Source organism: Strongylocentrotus purpuratus, unplaced genomic scaffold (assembly GCF_000002235.5).
Source record: "Strongylocentrotus purpuratus isolate Spur 01 unplaced genomic scaffold, Spur_5.0 spur5_scaffold_16, whole genome shotgun sequence".
Classification (NCBI taxonomy): Eukaryota; Metazoa; Echinodermata; class Echinoidea; order Camarodonta; family Strongylocentrotidae; genus Strongylocentrotus; species Strongylocentrotus purpuratus.
Window position 1 is genome coordinate 7,378,087 of NW_022145601.1, and position 22,211 is coordinate 7,400,297.

At 37.4% G+C, this 22,211-nt stretch overlaps 1 protein-coding gene across 5 annotated transcripts in view; it reads right to left on the reverse strand.

The window, feature by feature from the left end:
* Positions 1-19,061, reverse strand: part of LOC100893442 (rho guanine nucleotide exchange factor 10) — a 70,591-nt gene extending 51,530 nt beyond the window's left edge. For all 5 annotated transcript variants that reach the window (XM_030986665.1, XM_030986664.1, XM_030986663.1 and 2 more), the window contains exons 1-3: positions 18,910-19,061; positions 2,284-2,301; positions 1,455-1,560 (exon numbers count right to left, since the gene is read on the reverse strand). In XM_030986665.1, coding sequence (XP_030842525.1) covers positions 1,455-1,560; positions 2,284-2,301; positions 18,910-18,960 — 175 coding nt within the window. In that variant the 5' untranslated portion in view covers positions 18,961-19,061. The remainder of the gene's footprint in view (positions 1-1,454; positions 1,561-2,283; positions 2,302-18,909) is intronic.
* Positions 19,062-22,211: the final 3,150 nt, after the last annotated feature.

A 22,211-nucleotide genomic window follows, 5' to 3' on the forward strand; every position in this document is an offset into this window, starting at 1 on the left:
CCTTTGGCAAGACATTGATCTACATTTGCCACACTCCACCCAGGTGAAGAAAATGATTACCTGGTAGGAATTTTATTCCTTGAAACGCAGCGCGCGTAACAGCTGCACTGCTAAAGCCAGGGTAATTATTCTGCATTATTGTAGAGCGCTTAGAGACTTCTGATAAAGTAAGTGTTAGGCACTATATAAGTAAGGATAATTATTATCATTATTTATTTTATGCTGGTGGAGGCCAATTTTCTGTGGGCTTTTTCAAAAATCTGAATATAACTTTATCAAAAACTTCCTAGATAAAATACATTTCATATTAACTTTCTGCAACTTTTCTACCTCATTCACAATTATTCCATGCAGTATTCTTGGCTCCCGTCCTTGCATTAGGGTTCTTAATTTGAAAGAAAACTGCATTCCCATGCATTCAAATCTGTGTGAGCTGGCTGAACAATTCTCCAAAACAAATTATATCAGTCCCACATATGGATATTTGTGTGAGTGATCTTATCAACGAGACATGCACCTTAGAACATGCCATGCAGCAGACCTAAAACTCACACCTATGTTTGTGGACAATCACTCGAAAACGAATTCCTGAAAACATAATGGATTCAAAGAACAACTTAACCCAAGAAAATTGTCTTTCTTAATTCATAAAGAGAAAATAGCAACCACCCAACAATTCATTCCAGGTGAATGTGCCCAATCATGTTTGCTATATCTCTCGGTGAAATATGTGATCATAATTTGACCCTGTTTTGAGAATACTTTATTACAATGATTGCTGTATTGTTGTAATTCTAATGTATTTACATTGTATGGTAATTTGTACAATGTGCAATATATAATTGAATTCAAATTCTAGTACCAAAATGTCTTCAAACTCTCTTCAGCTATCCAAATATTACAAATGTTGCATTCACTCATCACACATTAAATGCACTCTCAAATTCAAGGTAGGTTCAAGCAATCAATAGGTACATTGTCCTGTCAATAATAAACCATGAAATGTTGATAAATATCTTTCTAATTTCTCATTACAAAGATTCTTATGACTTTGTTCTGAGCAAAATACTTGATTTTTACAAATAAAACTAGTTTTCTGAACATGGATGGAAAAAAGGGGGAAAAGGACAATATAAAAGTATTCAGATTCTCATATTTACATCAGTGAGTTGTATTATTTTCAAACCAGCACATCTTCATTGCCATCTTGTACTTGTTACAGCTGTCTGTTTGGCTCAGTATTGTATATTTACTATATCTATAACTTTATTATATTACTTGTAAACATGTTTTGCTCCTTGGATCTTTGAATCATGTATATTGATATGTCTTTTCAAACCGAAATGAATAAATAAATAAATAAATAAATAAAACATAGTCACACCTCTTGCATTTTCAACACATAAAACAACAGATGTCACAAAGGAAAACAAACTTTTGTTGTTGTTGCTTACCTTCGTCTAGGTCTTCTTTGTCCTCTAGAGGGCGCTCTGCTCCTTGACGTCCAAACAAGAAAGTCCGCACCTTGCCCAATCCTCCTCGATTCTTCAAGTCTTTCATCTATTTCAAATTGTAAAGTTTAATGTTAGTGTTTCAAATCAATTCATAAACTTTAAAAAATACATATGATTCCAATGAATTTGTTTATAAGTTATCTTAATTATTAACACTTTCAAATGCCTAAATGATGAGCAAATATATGACATTATCATGAAATGTAAATAATTTCTCTTTACATTTTTTGTCTGTATGATATGGCAGAGACAAGTCTTTATTTCAATCTTGTTACCTTTGATAAACATAATCTTTACATCTTGAAATACCATGTAAAATAAGATAACAGTATTCAAATAACAGTATACCGTTTTTACTGAATATAAAAAACGAGCCCTTATGGCGTCATAACATACAGAGTTTCTTAATTCGAATATACCTTAAAAGATAGCAAATGTCTGAAAGGTACCAAACATCATTATTTATTTTGCTCTGAACATTTTGGTTTCCAAGTCAAAATACTATATTAAAAACATGAGCTTGAAATATCACTCCTACACGGTTATATTCGGTTATATTCCAAGTTTGATCACCTATGTGAGTAATGAATAAACTATTGTCAGGACAGCATTAATTCAGAGCCAATATTTGTGGTATGTAACAAACTTTGGTTTCACTTTTGCTTTTTAATCTGCAAACATCTGAATTTTTTATTTTTTTATTTTGTTTTGGGGTGGGCTGGTTGGTCTCAAGAAAAAGAATGGACAATTTTACGCTGATTCTACTCACCCATTCCAGGTACGTTTGCTGTTCATCCCAAAGCAATGATGCAGAATAATATCAGTGGGAGCAGCGAAAAATGAATGTACACAGGTGGGCAGATGGACCAACCGGCGAAGATGTGCAAAACCATATGAAGCGAGGAGGAGCAGCCAAAAGGGTAGGTAATAGAGCCATGTATTGTATAGAGCAACATGATGACGTTGATGATGGAGATGGTATTGATCAGGATGGTATCGGAGATGTCGGAGAAGAAGATGAAACAAAAAAAAGAAAGATGGGAAAGAAGGAGAATTAAATACTGAATCAATGAAGCCTTGAAGCGTTTATGCCCATAAGAGGGTTGTTTTGATATTGGATTTGTGCAAAAGCTGCAAAGAAAGAAATCAAATGCTTTTTTAACCAATACATCATGGCTATGCCGCATCGAAAGAGGAATGGAGGTTTATTTCAATAATATCACAGATCATTTCAAAGTCAATGTGGAGTAATGAATCGATAGTCATCTTTAATTGCAAAGAAGTTTGATTTGAAGGAAAATTTTAGGGAAAAGTTGCAAAAAGATTGATTTTAATATAAATATGATGAGCCTGGTCGATTTTGATACACAACAAATTTTCTAAGGTATGGAATTTGTGTTGTTCCCCTGCTAACCACTTTCGATTCAACATTTTCTCTTCTCTCTTTATCTATCTCTCTAACTTCTCTTCTCTCTCTCTCTCTTCATCTCTTTCTCTTGATTCAACATTTTCTCTCCTCTCTTTATCTATCTCTCTAACTTTTCTTCTCTCTCTCTCTTCATCTCTTTCTCTTGATTCAACATTTTCTCTCCTCTCTTCATCTCTTTCTCTTGATTCAACATTTTCTCTCCTCTCTTCATCTCTTTCTCTTGATTCAACATTTTCTCTCCTCTCTTTATATATCTCTCTAACTTCCCTTCTCTCTCTCTCTTCATCTCTTTCTCTCACCCACTTCACAATCTTTTTCCTTAAATCTCTCTGCATCTCTTTATCTCTCTCTCTTCATCTCTTTCTCTCACCCACTTCAAAATCTTTTTCCTTAAATCTCTCTGTATCTCTTTCTTCCTCTCTCTTCCACTTTAACACTTTGTTAGCAGAGAGCCAGAAGGGCATTAACCCATATGCTTTCAAATGGAGTTACTACCCTAGAAGCTTTCAGACAAAATGTCACCGCTCCTATCTTTATTTCTCATTGCAATATTGCCTAAGAACCTGTCAAGTGGCGACCTACAAAAGCAGGTTAACTTTATGAAGTCAAAAGCATTACCATCTCACTCAAGAGGAGGCACATTAAAAAGAGGTAACCTCAACCATTCTCAACACTAGCACCATTTGAGCTTTCTGTTTTAACTACAACACATGATATTCTATCCCCCTCTCCATCCCCCTTCCCCTCCTCTCCATCCCCCTTCCCCTCCCCTCCCCTCCCTCATTTTCAACACTAGCTCCATTCAAGCTTTCTATTTTAACTACAACACATTATATTCAACCCTCTCTCCATCCCCCCTCCCCATTTACCCCTCCCTCCCCTCTCCTTCTCTCTCCTCTCTCTCCTCTCTCCCTCCCTCCCTCCCTCCCCTTCCTCCAGAAACATGGCTCCACCCACACACAAAATAATGTTCCCGCAATTCCATGATATCCAGGCCAAACCATACCACACCGCTGGATCTTGTTCGGCCGTGGATACCCTCCCACACACCAGCAATTCTATCGATCGCCCCCTGAACGCTGCTTCACCGCCAACCAACATCACCAAAAGAAGAAGAAAAATGATGGAAGCCATTACAACAAGCAGAATAAATGAGGAGTGCTCATTGCATTGCCCTCAGCTAAATGGCAATTACAGCTTTCAACAAAAACATCATTTTCCATAAATTAATACTTCAGTCCTGATGTTCTTAAGCTGGTAATGCCTTGCAAAACAATCCCCCTTCTTTAATTCCCTTAATCCTTTTAGACAGCTCTCTTTGTCTCTGTGTGTCTCTATCTCTGTCTCTTTCTCTCTCTGTCTCTACCTCTGTCTGTCTCTCTGTCTCTCTCTCTCTCTCTCTCTCTCTCTCTCATAAAGTCTTTACCTCATCTAATCATAATAAAGCAAACTAATTATTCCCATTCTAAATCTACTCCTGTATCTGTGCAAGAGTAGCTGAAAGGTAAAAAGATATAGACCATAGTTTGGTGAGATTAAGAGGATTCTAGAAGCAAGGCTGAACTCCTTCCCCTAGGAGAAAAACAAATCCATCAAAAAAACCTCTCCCTTTACAAGAAAATTCCATTTTTTCCTCCCAGAGAAAAAGAATATATAAAATTCTTGAAGCACAAGAAATATGAGTACCGGTAAAATAGAAAATTTGATCCTAATACCTTTCTGAAAATTGAAATTGAAAATCCCTAGTACACTTTGCATTGTCTTATGCATGACTACATAAAATACCATGAAAGCCTTCTTCATTTTTCCATTTACACAATGAGACCTTGTTTTAAGTTCTCTTAATTCAACCGTTTTCTTTCCTGCTTTTATGGCGGTTCAAATGTATCTGGAGCATAAAACTACCCACACTTAATGCAAAACAAAAGCACTGCTCAAAGCAGAACACTGAATTACTCTTGGGAATTCTATGGTCTAGACCTTACACAAACATGAGAGAGAGAGAAAGAGAGAGAGAGAAAGAGAAAGAGAGAGAGAGAGAGAGAGAGAGAGAAAGAGAAACAAGGGGGAAGAGAGAGAGAATTGAACAGAAAGAAAAGGAGAGGGAAGAGAGAGAGAGAGAGAGAGAGAGAGAGAGAGAGAGTGAGTGTGAAAAAGAGAAAGTTGGAGAAGAAGAGAAAATTGAAGAGAGGTAGAAAGTAAAGAAACTGTTGGAAAGTAAGGAAAACCACAAACAAAGAAGAGAGAGGAGAGGAGAGTTGAAGAGAGAGAGAAGGTGGGTAGGTAGGCAGTGAGGGAGAGAGAAAGAAAAATTAAAAGACCAGGTGAGCGAGAAAAGAAAAGGACATAGATATAGTATGGAGGGGGATGAAACAAAGTTTCTTCTTGAAGTTAACAATTACTCATCAGAGACATAGAGAGGGGGAGAGAGAGGAAGAAAGAGCAGGAGAGAGGAGTATCAGTACCATGCATTATCCAATTACTGTAAGCACTCCAATTTTCTAAATAAAGTTTTCCAAAAATGTATTACATGCCAAATAAAGTTATACAGCAAAAGTAGTTAACCTTTTTTAAATCGACAAAATTTACATGCACAATGACATTTTGTTATATCATCATGTAATGACGGTGGCTAAAGAAAATGTACATGTATATCTATGACAATAAAATTCACACTGCATAATTACACAAAAGTTCCTCGGCAAATTTATATTGCATTGTCCAATTTTATGCATCATTTTAGTTTACAAAAGCGTATTTCACAAGCATTAGCATGATTTCTTCCTCTTTTTGCAGCTCTCTTTCCTTTCCTTTAATAACAAAAGCACCGGCGGGCGAATGGGTAAAACATGCAAATTTTGTCTCGGATAACTAAGTTTCATCGTGAATTGATAAGACTGTGTGGTGCGGTGGGGTTCCTCTGACCACAACAGTTTGTCTGTAGAATTCAATATCGTAAGGAAATTGATGGAGAGTTCTTGCCTTTCTTTTTTTGTGCATCCCTTATCATCAGTTTGTGGATGTGTTCATACTAATTTTCGTTTAACATGAACCGCTATCAAGAGTCAGTTCAATTCAGTTCAGTTCAGTTCATTTTATTCAAAACCACACAAAGCATGATATAATCTGTTACATAAAAAAGAGACTGGTAATAGTACATCAATCAACATATTCTAACTTGATTACATCATAAACCGAATGGTTTTAGGACCCCTTTAGAAGCTAAGCTTGTGAGTGGGGCCCTAACGTTCGCTTAAAGATCTTTAAGATTTCTTTAAGGTTCAATACTTCTGGGGTATTATTCCTGTATCCGATGACTCTCAATGCTGACTTACAAGAAATTCTAAATCTTTTGGCCATCCCCAAGTTCAATACTTTCTTATTCTCCCCCCCCCTCTTTCTCTCTCTTCCTAATGTTTTTCTCTGTTTCTCCATATTCTCACTCCCATCCCGCATATAGTCTCTTCACATATCTGCCACACCCTGTTGCTCTCTATATCTCTTTCTCAGCCTTGTTCGTATTCTTTCTCTGTCTCTCCCTGTCTCTCCCTGTCTCTCCCTCTCTCTTTCTCTCTCTCTCTCCCTCTCCCTCTATCCCCCTCTCTGTAAATATATCAATATCACCCTCACTGACCAATTTTATATCTAAGAATTACATTTTAACTCGGTACAGCCTTCACCTCCTCTTCATTTCATCATAATAAAGTTTAAAACTTAGCAAATGCCCAAAGGTTCTCATTTCAAATTTCATTTAATCTCATCAAAATTTGCCACTATTCAATGAAAACAACTCCCCATAACTGTTCACACTGGGCTCAAAGCACGTCCCAAAACGTGCCAGGAACCACCGTGCACTCATCACCTAGTTTTCCTTTGCCTGGCGAATCTGAACAACCCCCCCTTTTCCCACCTCCTCGGGAGGGTGGGTGAAGAAGAGAACCTAATTGAATCGATACCCGCGTCCAACCCCGAGGGCGGAAATCAGACCTAGGCGTCGGGTTAGGGATCGGTTGCGCCTTGCCTGACGCGGTCTGAGCTAGCTCACCGGCCCGGCCCCGATAGTATGACATCGTCATCATCGAATTCCACGGAGCCATGTCCCAATTGTTTAAGCAAGTGTTTAACACGCAGTGATTTAAACTGAGGTCAACTGTTGGGGTCGGGACGCACTTTAATTGACTCCGTTCATACACCAGTGGTCTATACTATTTTGGACAAAATGCAGCTAAAATGGAAAACTGTGGATTCATATTTGTAGTTTTTCACATTTGTTGATTACAACAACGTCAACACATCTTAAATCTTTTTCCCTACCCTGGAATTCTTTGATGCTTTCATTCTACTAAAATGAACAATGAAAATATAAATCATAACAATCTTGCTGAAGGGAATCATGTTTGTAATACATTGTTCAAAACTTAGTGGAATTAAAAGGGTTAATTGATTAAACAGTAACATTGTTACTCCTGATTGCTAAATCTTTGTAAAAGGGACCTCATACCATTATGTTTCTGATTAGGAAATACATTTCTATCTATTGTAATATAACAACATTGCCATAAATTAATGAATGAAATTTGCATTTATTAAATTCTACATGCCACTATAAATAAATGTACCATTCTACTATTCCTGAAACTAGTTTAATAATTCTTCTTACTCCATGACATTCAACTTATCCAACAGCGACAGACCTACTCTTCAAACACTTCACGGAATGCATGTTGCATATATTTGCTAATATCGGCCTAAGTGGTAATTCAAATACAGACAACTTTCATTGAGTTATTCTGATTGCTAATAAGGTTAATTAGATATATCCTTCACTGATAATCAGAAATGCATATATCAGACCAGTAGCAAACATGTAGAGGTAATCGATAATCAATCAAGACTTAGTACTGGGTAAATAGGCTACTGAATAATCTCTTTTTCTCTTTCCCCTCCCCCCCCCCCCTTTCTCTCACTCACTCACTCTTTCTCTCTCTCTATCTCTCTCTCTTTGTCTGTCTGTCTGTCTGTCTCTCTATCCCTGTGTCTCTCTCTGTCTCTCCCTATCTCTCTCTACCCTATCTTCCTATCTCTCTTTTTCTCTCCATCTCTTTTTCTCTCTGTCAATATATTTTTTCCTTTTTTTTTTCTAGAATCATTTTCATTGCAATCTTTATCCATCTATCTATAAATATCTCTCTATTTCTACTCACTCTCCCTTTCTCTCTCTCTCTTTTTTTATATGACCACACCTTCCTCATATTCTACTTATTTCTTTATTTTCCCTCTAATTTTCATCTATCTCTTGCATATCTTTCTCTTTCCTCCTCCTACTCTTCTGTTTCTTAATCATCATCATTATCATCATCTCCTTCTCATACTCCTTCTTTCTTTCCTCCTCCCCTTTTTTCTTCATCTTATTCTTCTACAACGTTTTCTATCTTTTTGAAATGTACAGTACCTTCATATCTTAAGTAGATAACATAACTCAGAATCCCTTCTCTCTTTCCATGCCTCTGTCTTTTTTTCCTTCTATTTTTCTTCTCTCTCCCTCTTTCTCCCTCTCTACCAGTGTTTTTCCCCCCTCTCTATTTCTTGTCTTCACTTTCAGTTCATACACATTTATTTCAATATCAATCTTTGTCTTGGGGATGAACATTAAATTGTTTGAGTGTTTTCAGTGAAAATACAAACAAATCCTACTCTCATTGTACTATTACTAAAATTATATTTAATAAAAATGTTCTAATCATATAATAAAAAGAGCACACAAGAAACTGGAAACACTCATGTACAGGACAGGTTACTAATGTTCAATCTAGTTAAAGTAATATTATAAGCATGCCTACAGACAGGGTTAATTCTTTGTTTATCTCTCTGTCAGTCTGTCTGTCTGTCTGTGTTATACAGTAGCTGTGTTCTATCTGTGTCTGTCTATCAATCTATCTCTTGCATCTATCAACATTGTCCATCTTCTCTCTATCTCTCTTACTCTTTTGATCTCTCTCTCTCTCTTTCTCTCTACCATGCATAAACATTCTATAGTGTCCCCCTTCCTCCTCTTTCTCTTTCTAGTAAGAATTACCCACACAAGGTACCTTTGGGACAGTCTAACACGCCCGAGGCGATAACTGAGGGTGTTTGAAATGTTTTGAAGGTATATACCGAGTGTGGGTAGTTTTACTAATGCCTGAACAAATGATGTGTATTATTTGTTTTATAATATTATGTTTTGTTTGTTTTATAAAATGATGTTTTATAACATCATTTTACTATGACCGTTCATTAGCATTTGATAATGACCGGTCATTACATGTTAGGCAAAATAAATGCTTGGTCACGTGTACGCTTTCAACCAATCAGATTAGGATCCACGTCATCATCTTATAAAATACAGATAATATCCCTCTGCAAACCATAATGTATTAGATTATTTGCTTAGAATATAAAGTTTGTGCTAACATTTGAAAACATTTGAAAAGCGGCCTGGTTTAAAAATATTGAGTTTAAAAAAACAGAAAATGACAGGAAACCTTTTTTCTCCAGGTGATGTTGTTATCGTTTGGTTTTGGTGGGTAATCTCTGGGGTATAGCATGGTTTTTGACAAGTCAAAAACAAGTCAAAAACATTTTAAAACAACCCATGAATTATAGATTAGCCCCATTCTGCATTACTAGAACACTGCTGGGGGCCGGATTTTCACAACACATTGAATATTCATAGATGTCTGTTAGACACACATCCAGCAAGGCATAAAGCATTCGTTTTGACTTTTTTTTTCCTCACTCTCTTTCAAAAATGATTTAAACATGGCAGAATTGAAACCAAAATTTAGACCAGGAGAAGAAGGAAGGGCATGTTGTCAAACCCAATTTTGTTAAAACTTTAAAAAAAAATAATGATTGGCCTAACTCTCAGGTACTGACACAATGCTTGTAGGGTTAAAATAAAAAATATTTTGAGACCAGAATTTGGAAACATTTCCTAGAAACAAAAAATACTTTTCAAAAATTGATATAATCAAGGTTCACAATTCAATCATTTTTAGCCTTGAAAGCATAGCAAACTTTGAGAAAGTTTTTGCACATAAATTTTTCTGGTTTTACTGCATAAAATGGATATTAAATAGGTCTTGTCTCCAAGGTTTCATTGACATTTCTCTGCCCTACTCCAACCCTATCTCTCTCTTTCTCTTTCTCCATCTCTCTCTCTCTCTTTCTCTCTCCATCTCTCACTCATTTTCGGTACTGTCTGTCAGTCTCTCCCTCTCTTTTTATGTATGAGAGCTAACTTAAGTCACAAAATATGCACACGATCTAAGATTTAAAAAACATGGTATTCGAGTCATATCATACAAATAAATAATGATGAAAAGCATCTGCATCAAAAACGAGGTCTCACATTTCACATGGGAGTGAAAAGAGAAGCAAGGCCAAGACATACAGGTGGAGGTTGATATTTTGGTATCTTGGGGAGAAGCAAATTGCATTGTCCTCCGCATCGACACGTCTGGGCTCGTTTGTTCAAGGATGACCTACTTACGACACCTGGACACCTGTTCCCTGGTCTATTCAATGATAACATTCCCCCTGTACTCTTACGATGACTCTGAACTTATCGCGACGCAAGGACACCGCAGACGCTGGTACCTGGAAAAGGACCTTAACTCAAGTTAACTCATCCTGAACCTATCAGGGCATTGCAAAAGTATCCTGGCAAAAGGATGTTATACAAAGTCAACTACTTGAGAAATAATTTAAATGTTCTGTAAGAAACTTATATCGTGGTGGTGGTTATATTACCTGACTGCTAAGAAAGCATAAATGCTTGAAACTAAGCAACCAGACAGCCGACGGCTTTAGGTCCCTCTCTGAGGGACCTGGTAGTAAGGATTAATGCCTTACCAAGGGCACTAGCGCATCGCCTTGGTTTCAAACCCGGGTCATCGGATTACGAGACCACTGCTCTACCGACCTATCGCGCCTCCTCAAGTCAACTCACTGATCCTTACAAGACAAACACATTACATAGATTCTCCGGCAAAAGGACCTTACAGACAAAAGTAAACTATTTGCAGATATTAGTAAGCTCTGGTAGTAGAATAAACACTCAATCTCTCAGAATGTATCAGTTATGACTTAGGTCATTCTTTACAAGCAAAAGCTAGTTTAACTTAGCTGAATTCCAACAAATTTTCAGAAACTTTGCAACAAACTTTCAATATCAAGTGGTCATGATCAACAACAAAAATTCTAAATGCCTACCGGTATACAACAAAGTTTGCACCAACATTAGAACTGCAAAAAGTCTTACAGACATAACAAAATATTGGAAAAGAAGCCTTCTGCATCAAGGTTAGGATATAAAATATTTTGAGAACAACTATAGTTTATTTTCATCCCTCTAAAAACCATAGCACACACACTGTCACTCATACAAGGCTCACCCTTTAAAGGTGAAATTCAAAGAAAATCACAAATATGTCAACTAATGTATCACTAGAAACTGTTAAGCTAACAGCTGGCCATCATACATGTTGTAGGCTAACTGCATATCGGGTGATTTATAACAAATACAAATACAACGACCTCCATAGCAGCTGGGATATACGAGAGATTCGCCGGAAAAATAACGATGTTTTAATGACGTCACTATATGGACCAATACTGACCAAGCAGACGACATTCCATAAAGAGAAAACATAATTGCAAAAGCTATTATTTGTCAAATTATAATGAGTTTAGTGTATATAAATGTAATGGCATGTCAAACTATTCAAAAGGAGATATGACCCGATTCTGATAACTAAAATCTTTTGCTTGTAATTACACAGGATAGGGGTTAAATAACAATAAAAAAAAACAGACTTTCAAATTGAAAAACCCCGGAATGATATTAAGGACGGCACTTGTTCCCTCTTAAAACGCCGGACATACCGCGGTGTGTGCAGCTGAATATACAATGGCGTCTTATTTTGTTTACAAGCAACACATTCCTTTATTTTTGTATCGCTGCATTTGTTATCAAAATAAAACCATGCGCGGGGTTTAGAGTGAGGCAATAGATTATACATTTAGCCTGACGGTAGTGAAGTAAGAGAAAGAACTCAAGAGAAGATGAAAACACAGGCACTGAAAATGTGTGAGATGTCATGGGACATCGTCCGCTTGTGAAAATCATGTCCATACTGTGATCTCACACATCTCAGCAGCGTTCGGAGAGCTCTTCAGGTGCTATGCCGGGGCTGTATTTAAGCGTTTTGTAATTTATTATAATCATTACTTTGAATGGTTCCAAGCATTGAATTTTGATAACCTTGTCGAATCAAAGTTTCAACTTTGCAATAATGAAAATAAAGTTAGTTTTTAAAATCAATGAATATCTACTTTAAGAGATGGAACTAATTTCACAATGACACTACATAATAAACCATACTCCTTTTCTGCTTTCCAAAATTCTCATGCTCTCTTTCTTTCCCTCAGACATGACAGCTTTTTCTCCCAAGCTCAACAGAAAGAATGACAGCTCGACAACCTAAATACCACCCCAACATGGACGTCCTCTGTGAGTAGTGTTGAACTACACATTAAAGTGAGGATGGAGTTCTGAGGTTAATTTCAATAATAAATTGTAAGCTTTCCCATTCTGTTCATGTGATTATGGAAATTATCATAGTAGGAATGTCCTCTCAAAAGGATTGTTCTTTAAAATGTCCTCATATTATGAATATGATGAGATATAGCTGGCGTGTTTGGACAACTTTCATGCCACCTCTATGTGTAGTCCCACATACCAATTACTGAGTTAAGTGCACTTGCTTTTTATTTAGTCATTCATTCATTCATAACCAAACTCTCAGATACATCAGATTCCATCACGGCAATAAGTTATACATCCTTAGTGAGATTGAGTCAATTTTAATTATTATGATCCCAAAACCTCAGAAGCAGACAAGGCTTATAACAATTTTAATGCACTACATAATCAACCTATCTCAATTGCTTCGACACAAATTATTTTCTCAATGAAATCTCACAACTAGAACTCAACTTTTTCTTTAAGCCCCAGCCAGACATTCTGTCTGTCAATTACACAATTTCCATCCATCGCTCCTGTTTGTCTATGCTCTTAGAAAAATTTGCCTTGCTGTAGCGGGGGCAAACAAAAGTCTCGGTGGCGCGGAAGACATACTCGTGTCATATAAAGCAAAAGGGGAGGAGAGGGGGATTTTTTATTTCGGCAACAACCGAGGCATGAAGACATGGGTTTAAGTAGCTTGGAATGAGCAGTTAATGTTGGGTAACAGTGATATGCGCAAACATGGCCGACCGTTGGCAAGGCAACGGAATGATAAACACGTATCCATGGATGGAGGATGTGACAAAATCAAATCATAATGGTATTAATGCGACTTTGGGGACGGGCTAACGCAAATAATGTTGGCCAAGAAAGGTATATGTGTGCTTTGTTGGGATTCATTCGTGGGAATTGGATGTAGATTATATTGAGTAGTGGCTATAGTGGGATTTGTGCAAATAAAGCGATATCAAATAGGTCTGTATATTTGACCTTAGGATATTATTTGGAAGCTACATTCCTTTTGTTCATAAGAAGATGTTTACAAAGAGACATGAAAAACAAGGACATAGGGTTCGAGGTCACAGAAACTAAGCTTGATGTGATTACACTCAAACGATATACATTTTATAATTATTTCATTCGGCTACTCCCTTATATAGATAGCACTTTATAAAACAAGTCCTCTAAAGTTGAATCCTCTATTACAAAGAAAAAGTTTTGACACATGGTGAAGAGAAATCCAATTTGTGGAAAATCTTTGATTGTGTAGATACGTATCAGATATGGCATTTTCCAAATGTTTTTTCCAAAATGATTCTTGAACCTTTGAAATGAGATATTTATGCTAAATATTGCCACAAAGTCATAGCACAAATATGCCAGCAAAGATAAATGTCAGCTAAAAATAAACAAATGAAATGAAATGAATAAAATAAAATTTATCTTAAATCATACAAAATTGCTCTAGGATGCCCTTTCAATACAAGCCTACACTTTGATCACCTCAATGTTCTTTCAAATTATTTTATCCAACCGTTACATCTTGCAAAACAAAAGTAGATTGATAACTTTTAATAAAGTGAGGCAAATTGATGGAGACAACTAAATGCGCATTTCCCGCAAAAAACAAGCAAGTGAGAAGATCAGAACTGAAATGCTTTCACAATTCTGTCACCGGGCGATGCTTCTTTTTACCCCCCGCATGGCGTCGGAACATGCTTACTGCCCACAGCAATGGCTTGAAATACAGCGCACAAGATGGACGGCTATGTCGTAATATAAGTGTCTCATTTTTCATCGACAGACAGGAATTGAAGATAAATATTTGGAGAATGTTAAAATGTTAAAGGGTGTGGGGCAGTACGGTGCAGCATGTCAATTACATGTCAACTCTCACGTTCATGAACGACTCATAATGTACAAAAAGGGAGTGGGTATTATTTTCCATGTTTCATACGTTTCTAAAGATAAAGACATGCATATTTCGCAGGTGGGAGCTGTGTTCCTAGTTTTGAAATGTAATTAAAATCAAAATATCAAATAATTCTAGTTAGATCATTTTTTTCTTCAACAACAACATAAACTCATCAGCCGCATTTACTTTTTCACCAAACATATGTATTTTCACAAATAGGATTAAACTTGTTTTGCTTACAAGATTAAGATGGTTACAATGCATGTTGCACAAGTAACACTTAACAATTTCTGATACATGTTTTTTTTCCTTTGTAATGTACTGCATTGGTGCAATGTAAATATTATCATTCCATGAAAATTTTGTTTCCAGCATGCCTGATTCAATGCGGGGATATGAAGCTAAATCAATGAGATTTCAAGTGCAATTGGCACTGCAAAGCGAATGAGATATCTTTATAGATATGTTTAGCATCAAATAATAATCGCAATGAAATCCAATGTAAATGACGGAACGGAATGATCACTGCTTCTGATGGTTTTTACATGAAAAACAGATGCTACAGTGCATGTTGCACAACGACATATGATATTACAATACAATGATTTCGCGCAAAGCAAAAACTTGAGTTGAAAACATGGCTACAATGTATGTTGCACAATAATGATTTCTCTCAAAGCAAAAACTTCAGTTGAAAACATGGCTAAAATGTATGTTGCACATCGTCATATGATATTAGAATATATCGATCTCTCTAAAAGCGAAAACTTGAGCTGAAAACAAGGCCATACTGACCTCATATATGACAGCACCCATTTGCATGTCCCTCTTCATGAGGATGAGAAATATTTAAAAAGATAAAAAAATCAGGAGGGGAAGGAATACCAAAACATTCAGATTTTATTTTCAGATTTAGCACAATGGTCACACATTCAAAGTGCTACCTTGCCCCCGACCCTTTACAGTTGAACATGGTTGGTACATTTAATAAGTAGAGTTTGGAAAATCTCCTTTCAGTGACCACTCTTTTTTTCCCAAGAATGTTTGACAAATGCTTGTCGTTAGACAACCAATAATATGTTTCAGACAAGAGTGGTATTGAATTTCAATTCTTATCCCTCTACCTTTTATGCACTTCAATATTTTCCTTGCTTTCTATTTCATTCTACTTCTCTTGTTTGTTTTTCTTTTCTTTAACTTCTATATATTTCCCTTTCTAGACAAACGCACACTGACGTCTATCATTCTTCCAATTCTGCATCGTTTTTAAAGCACTCTCTCATATTTTCTTCATGGTAATTTTTACACAATCTTTCTCTCTTCTCTTTCTCTCTCCCCCTCTCTCTCTCTCTCTTTCTCTCTCCCCCCTCTCTCTCTCCCTCTCTCTCTCTCTCCCTTTTCTCTCTCTATGTCTTTCTTTCTACTCTGCTTATATATCAATTCAGATTCCATTCACATCTCTTCTCTTCTGTTCATGGAATCTATGCCAATATTTTCTCCCTCCGTCCCTCCCTACCTCTCCGATGCTATCCTATAATCCTAATTTCTCTATCCCCTCTTCTCCATTCTTTTCTTCTTTTAATTATTTTCCCCATTTCCACCTGCCTTAAAAAGGCACATCTCCATTGTAACTCAATATGAAAACTAATTTCACTTTGCCTCTACAAATTTACTTGATACACAGCAAGAAAATCTCCTCGTCTCCTCATTTCGTTGACAAATTTCATGTCATTCTCAAAGACGGAAACTGCTTGCTTTTCCAAAATTCGTTGAGGACATAACTGCCAGAGCATCACCTAGGCAACAAGCATTTACGTTAACGCATTACATGCATTCAGATGCGGATTTAAAGCAGCATGCCGGGCAGGGAATAACAAATAAATGAATAGCAGGCCACGATTCTGTTTGATTTCAATGGCATCTAATCAGTCCAAGATTGCTTCATTTGGAGTTGAAAACAGATTCCTTACATTGCAGGCTTCAAGTCGTCATCTAAATATAGAAAAGCATTATTCAACGGTTTAGCTGGGACTCTCGTTTGTGGCTTGTGGTGTTAGATGTATACAAAACTCGCTTGGATGTTGTTGTCTTTAGAGCAAGAGTTAGGCAAAGACTGAATGCATTTCATTACCAAATCACGATCTCGAGACAAACAGGTTTATGAGAACAACTCGTCGTTTTGTGGCTAGCTGAAGGCCTATGTAAACTGCGCCGTTCCGCTTTATGCGGACATGCACTACTATGCTAAGCTAAAGGTCATGAGAATTAAAATGCCCCTAACGTAAAAAGCATGTGCTCATTTGATTTGAAACTACTCGAGTTAGGCTATTAAAATCCATTTTCTATTTTTAGTTAGCATTAATTGATAAAGAGAGAAATCCATGTCATGGTCACAAAATTGGTTTAATATGTGTGGAGGAGTCAAAACCATAGCAGCAAGTTATAGGAAAACAGCTTTGTGGCTTGCGCGGGTGCTAACAACCTTCTACTCAAATTAACGCATATTTTGTTACTCTTTTGCTTTCTGAGCTGTAGCTAGACATTGTTTTTGACACTTTTTTAAAATCTGATCTGATAAACTAGACATTGTTTTTAATCTGATAACAAAATGGCAACCTTTCTAGATTGGTTACTTTAGAGTCTGCCAAATTCAAGACAATTCAAGAATCATGTTTTGTGACATGCTACTAAAATCATCTGAAAACATTTTGATTTAATTGGGGGAAAAAGGTTTCTTGAAATGAAATCCAGGCTAAAAGTGCTAGTAAATGTAGATAATCATCATCTGGAAGTCACAATTCATTTTTACTAAAATGCCATTCACATCTTTTCTTCAAGTAGAACCTGCTCTCAGAATTTCAACAAAAAACACAAAAAAGGATGAAAGCAGAACGGGAGAGGAGGCAAACTTTCTAAGGTAATGACATTTTCTTTTTTCTTTTACTCCGCTACATGGGCGAACAAAGACCCGGAAAGAGCACTGCAAAACTGGAACATTAAGGTCAAACATGCGGCTGCATTTTCCAGCCTGCCATTAACGACCTAGAATAGTTTCAGAAATGATTCCTCCATCACATTATATCTCTATAGAGCTTTTATCTCGAGCTTCGTGACTCGCGCCATGTCGATGATGGTTATGTTTCTATCCTTACGGGTGCATATCTACGACTGCATGAACAAAATCATGATTTCCATAAAAGACGGTGGGTAAGTGCGCGTCATGTTTATCAAATTAGACACAGAGTCGCTGGCAATTTTTGGCTTGGCCATGAATGTTATCTTGTAAAGACAAGTACACTGCTACAAGTCATCTTGTGTTGTAATCGACATGAAGTAGGACTACAAACGTAAGTAGATGGAGCTTACGGCTGGGCTTCTCGTTCTGAATTTTAGATTACAGGAAAGGGAGTTCATAACTTATGTATTCATCATGGAAGAAAAAATTTCGCATTCAGACAGAGACAAATTTATGTTTTGAAATGACCTGATGTTTCTTATAATCCAGGTATAAGCTTAGCGTGAATAGCCAGACCATCATCTGGTAAGATGATGACTTCTTACAAAAATTACATTCATTTTATCAAATCTTTGGTAACTATCGTTGGTAACTGTTAAATCAATAATTGTGTATTTGCGAAAGCATCATTTGTCTATGCAATCTATTGCCAGTGTGCATGGAAAAACACAGCGCTCATTTATTCAAAACCCTAGCTGTAGGCAAGCTTCAACACATAGCACTACAAGCATTTGGCGAGTTTCTGCCCTTACTTTCTGACTGGGTTGAGAGAGGCAAATGTAAATGAAATGCCTTCTCTAAGTGCAAAATGAGGCTTTAATCTACCCTTTAACATTGGCATAGCATACCAAGGGGATGACCATACTGCTGAGAACCAAAAAGGCATTGATTCATATAAATAGGCATTAGCTCCATGCTTACGGATATGACTTAATGCCCCTCTAGCTTTAAGCGGTTGAAGCCATCATTCTGCATTACAAAATTCTCACATTTTTTAAAAGTGCCAAAATCTCAACAAGCATGTGTTTATTTCTTTGGGTTGCACAGTTAAAGTATGCTCAATCGATATAATTGCCTAGGGGCCCCATCTCCCTCTACCCTAAATCTGCTTCACTACATGGTTCCACTTTTTTTAGAACAATAGTAGCCATTAAACCACTATCGTCTGTTTAGACCTCTGTTTTAAAACCTGTCTGTACTAGTTTGGCCAGGAGGGATTAGACCACCCAGCGTGGGCACTGACAGGTGGCTATCTCATCTAATCAGCTCTCAATAAACATAAGAAAAAGAGGATCATGGGGGACCAACGGGGACAGCTTAGGCATTGTTTTCTATATAGAGTAAGCAAGTAGTACAGTGGGGCTTTAAAGCATATGAGTCATAGCCCTTCTGGCTCCTAACAGATGATATATCTATCCATTATCAACAGCAAAAAGAGAGGAAATGTTCAAGGATCCAGCTTACCTTTGCCTCCTCCCTCTGCGGAGCCTTCTCCATGCTGTACGTGGAGACCATCGACCTCCTGTGGGAGCTTCCGACGTGGTTCCCTCCTACACCCCCACCATTACCTCCTCCTCCACCACCCCGCTCCACCGCTCCCTTGGGGAGTGGTCCGTCGCCTCCACGTAGCTGTGCACCATCTCCTCCTGCTCGCTGTCGTAAGTGTCCCACTCCTCGGAACCCCAGGAGCAGTCCGAGCAGTTGTCCGATTCGTAGTAGTCCTCCACAGGGATCTCCTCCTCAGGTGGGCCCAGGATGTCCTCGTATAGCAGGTCGTCATCGATAAAGAAGCCTGCATGGAGAGAGAGAGAATAAAGAGCAATCATTGACATGACTTTCTAAGTATACATTGTTCAAATTCTAATGTAAAACAGTATCAGAGGAACTTACACTTCAACAAGCTCTGCTTTTCTTTAGTTCCTCTTTTCTCGTGCTATTTCGATTATATTTGTCGTTTCATTGCATATTTTTTCTGTAATATACTTATTCATTGTATTATGTTTTGCATGAGAAATAAAATCATTTGAATGATACACAGTGCCAATTTGAGACTCAAATATAATTAGTGATTACACGTATTAACAACTCATCAATGTTAAAAGTACAGTTAGTTTTTTGAATTTCCTTATCAGCTTCTCTGTTATTTCTGCTTTACTCAAACAGAGAATCCATCGAGACTGATAATCAGTTTAAAACTATTTTTTGTTCTTCAAGTAATTCCAAAGAAAATATCACAAAAGTCATGTGATAGTTAAAAACAAACATGTTTAGAAATATTGACACCAACCTCCTGAAAAGAAAAATAACATGCCTTAACATTTCAACAATATAGGCCACTTTTTGCATTTAAATTAAAAAAATCAATATTGAAAAATAGGACTTTAATATCTAATCAAGATTGTAAAAATAAACTTGAAGGATTTTTTTCATCTCAGAAGTGATACACAATTCCTTTCAATGCAAAGCACAGCCAGTTCTTCAGAGAATCTTCAAGATTTAACCAAATCTTTCATTTTATGACAAGATAACCTTCCATGATTTGGCAAGTGTTTTTCACTGACAGGAAGTGAATGTGGTAAAAGCAATTCTAAATAGTGTTTAGAAGTTAATTTCCTTTGGTCATAATAAATGTTATGGAAATGTCATAACACGATTGCTGGTATCGGGTTCTCCTCTCTTATTTGATTAGGTATATTATGATTAAACAAAGGACAGGAAATTGATGGTATGCCCTTAGATTTGCCGTGTTTCTTGTTAGAATATTCCTCCTTGAGAAAAAATTCTTGGAAAAACAGTGCACTGAATCTTTGTCTGTTGGATTTCTGCCTACTTCTGTCTCTCTGTCTCATCTGTCCCATTTTATCTTTCTCTATCTCTCCTCTGGGCTATTTCCTTATTATTTATTTCTGTCTGTCTGTCTCTCTATCTGTCTGTCTGTCTGTCTCTCCCTCTCTCTCTCTCTCTCTCTCTCTCTGTCTTCATCTGTCTCTGTGCCTTTATTATCTCTTCTAAACCCTTTGTCTCTCTCTCTCTCTCCTGGATCATTTCACCCATGCAGTCTAGCTCTTTCTCTTGTGCATTCATTACGTGACTTGACGATTCTCTCTCTCTCTCTCTCTCTCTCTCTCTCTCTCTCTCTCTCCCTTCCTCTCGATCTCCTATTTTCTTCTTTCATCTCCATCTCTTCTAAACCCATTGTCTCTCAATCTCTCTTTCTCTCTCTCTCTCTCACTTTTCTCTCTTTATGTTTTTATCTCTATCTCTTCTAAATCCTTTTCCTCTCTATATATATCTCTCTCTCACACACTTCCCTCTCTATCTCTCTCTCTCTCACTTTTCTCTCTTTATGTTTTTATCTCTATCTCTTCTAAATCCTTTTCCTCTCTATATATATCTCTCTCTCACACACTTCCCTCTCTATCTCTCTCTCTCTCTATTTTCTCTTCTAAACCCTTTGTCCCCGTCTCCTGGATCATTTCACCCATCCAGTCTAGCTCTATCTCCCGTGCGTTCATTACGTGACTGAAAGATGAAGTTCCTGTAAGCCGGACGATTCATCACTTTCCCCGTAGTTTAAGTTTAATCAGCCCTCCAGGTGTCTGTATCTGCATGTCTCTTCTAGATCTGTGATTAAGCCTGTGTCGTCTCTACTGAGCTGTGCCCCACTTTCTCTCAATCTTTCATTTTGGATCCTCTTCTTCTTTATCTTCCTTCACAAACATTTGCTTTGTCATGTCACTTTCCTCAACTGTTTCCCCCATTTCTCTTCAATCACATATATATAAAAGTATAATCATTATCTACGAAGAGCACTTGCTCTTTTTCCAATTTAACCCTCCCCCCCTCTCTCTCTCTCTCTCTCTCTTTCTCTACCCCTCTTATTTCTCTTTCCTGAGTGTGCTTCTCACTAGTTCTGTAACTCTTCTGTCTGTTTGTCAATCTATCTATCTGCCCCTCTCTCTCTCTCTCTTTCTCTCTCTCTCTCTCTCTCTCTCTCTACTATTCTGTGTCTATCTGTTTCCCTCTCTTTCTGCCTGTCACTTTAAGTAGTACACCCCCCTCTCCCTTTATTTTCTCTTTAACTTACTAAGTCTACCCATATTTCATTATTCCTTCTCTATCTCTATGTGATTGTTTGCCTCTGTCTCTCTCCCTTTACATATCTCTCTGTATCTCTAATTATTTATGTATGTTTATTTCGCAACTCATGAGGTGAAACATCCTTACAGGAAAAGCTGATTTCTGAAAAAGAAGAAACCCCACCTACTCCACTCCCCCCCCCCCTCCCCCCCCCTCTCCCCCTCTCTCTCTCTGTCTTTCCTTTCATATCTCTGTCCATGTCTCTCATCACTTAAATATTTATTCCTCAACACATGAGGTGGAACATCGTCATAGCAAAAGCTGATTTCCAAGATAAGAATTTCCTCTTTCTCTGCCCTCCTCTTTCCTTCATTACTTACCACACCCCCCCCCCCTCCTCATCCCCCTCCTTCTTCTTCTCCTCCCCTCTATATCTCTCTTCCTCTATCCTTTCTTTATATCTATTGCTCTCTGCTTTCTACTCTCTTCATATTTCTTGCTCTTTCTCTCTCTACCCCTACCCCCACCTTTTTTGTCTCTCTCTCTCACCAACTCTAACCAACCAACCTAAAAAACCTTCTCTCTTCATTTACCACCCCCCCCCCAATCTCCTCTCTCTCTCTCCCTCTCTCCCTCTCCTCCGTCTCTAAACAGAGCTAGCTGCTTCAAGTTTAATCAGCACTTGC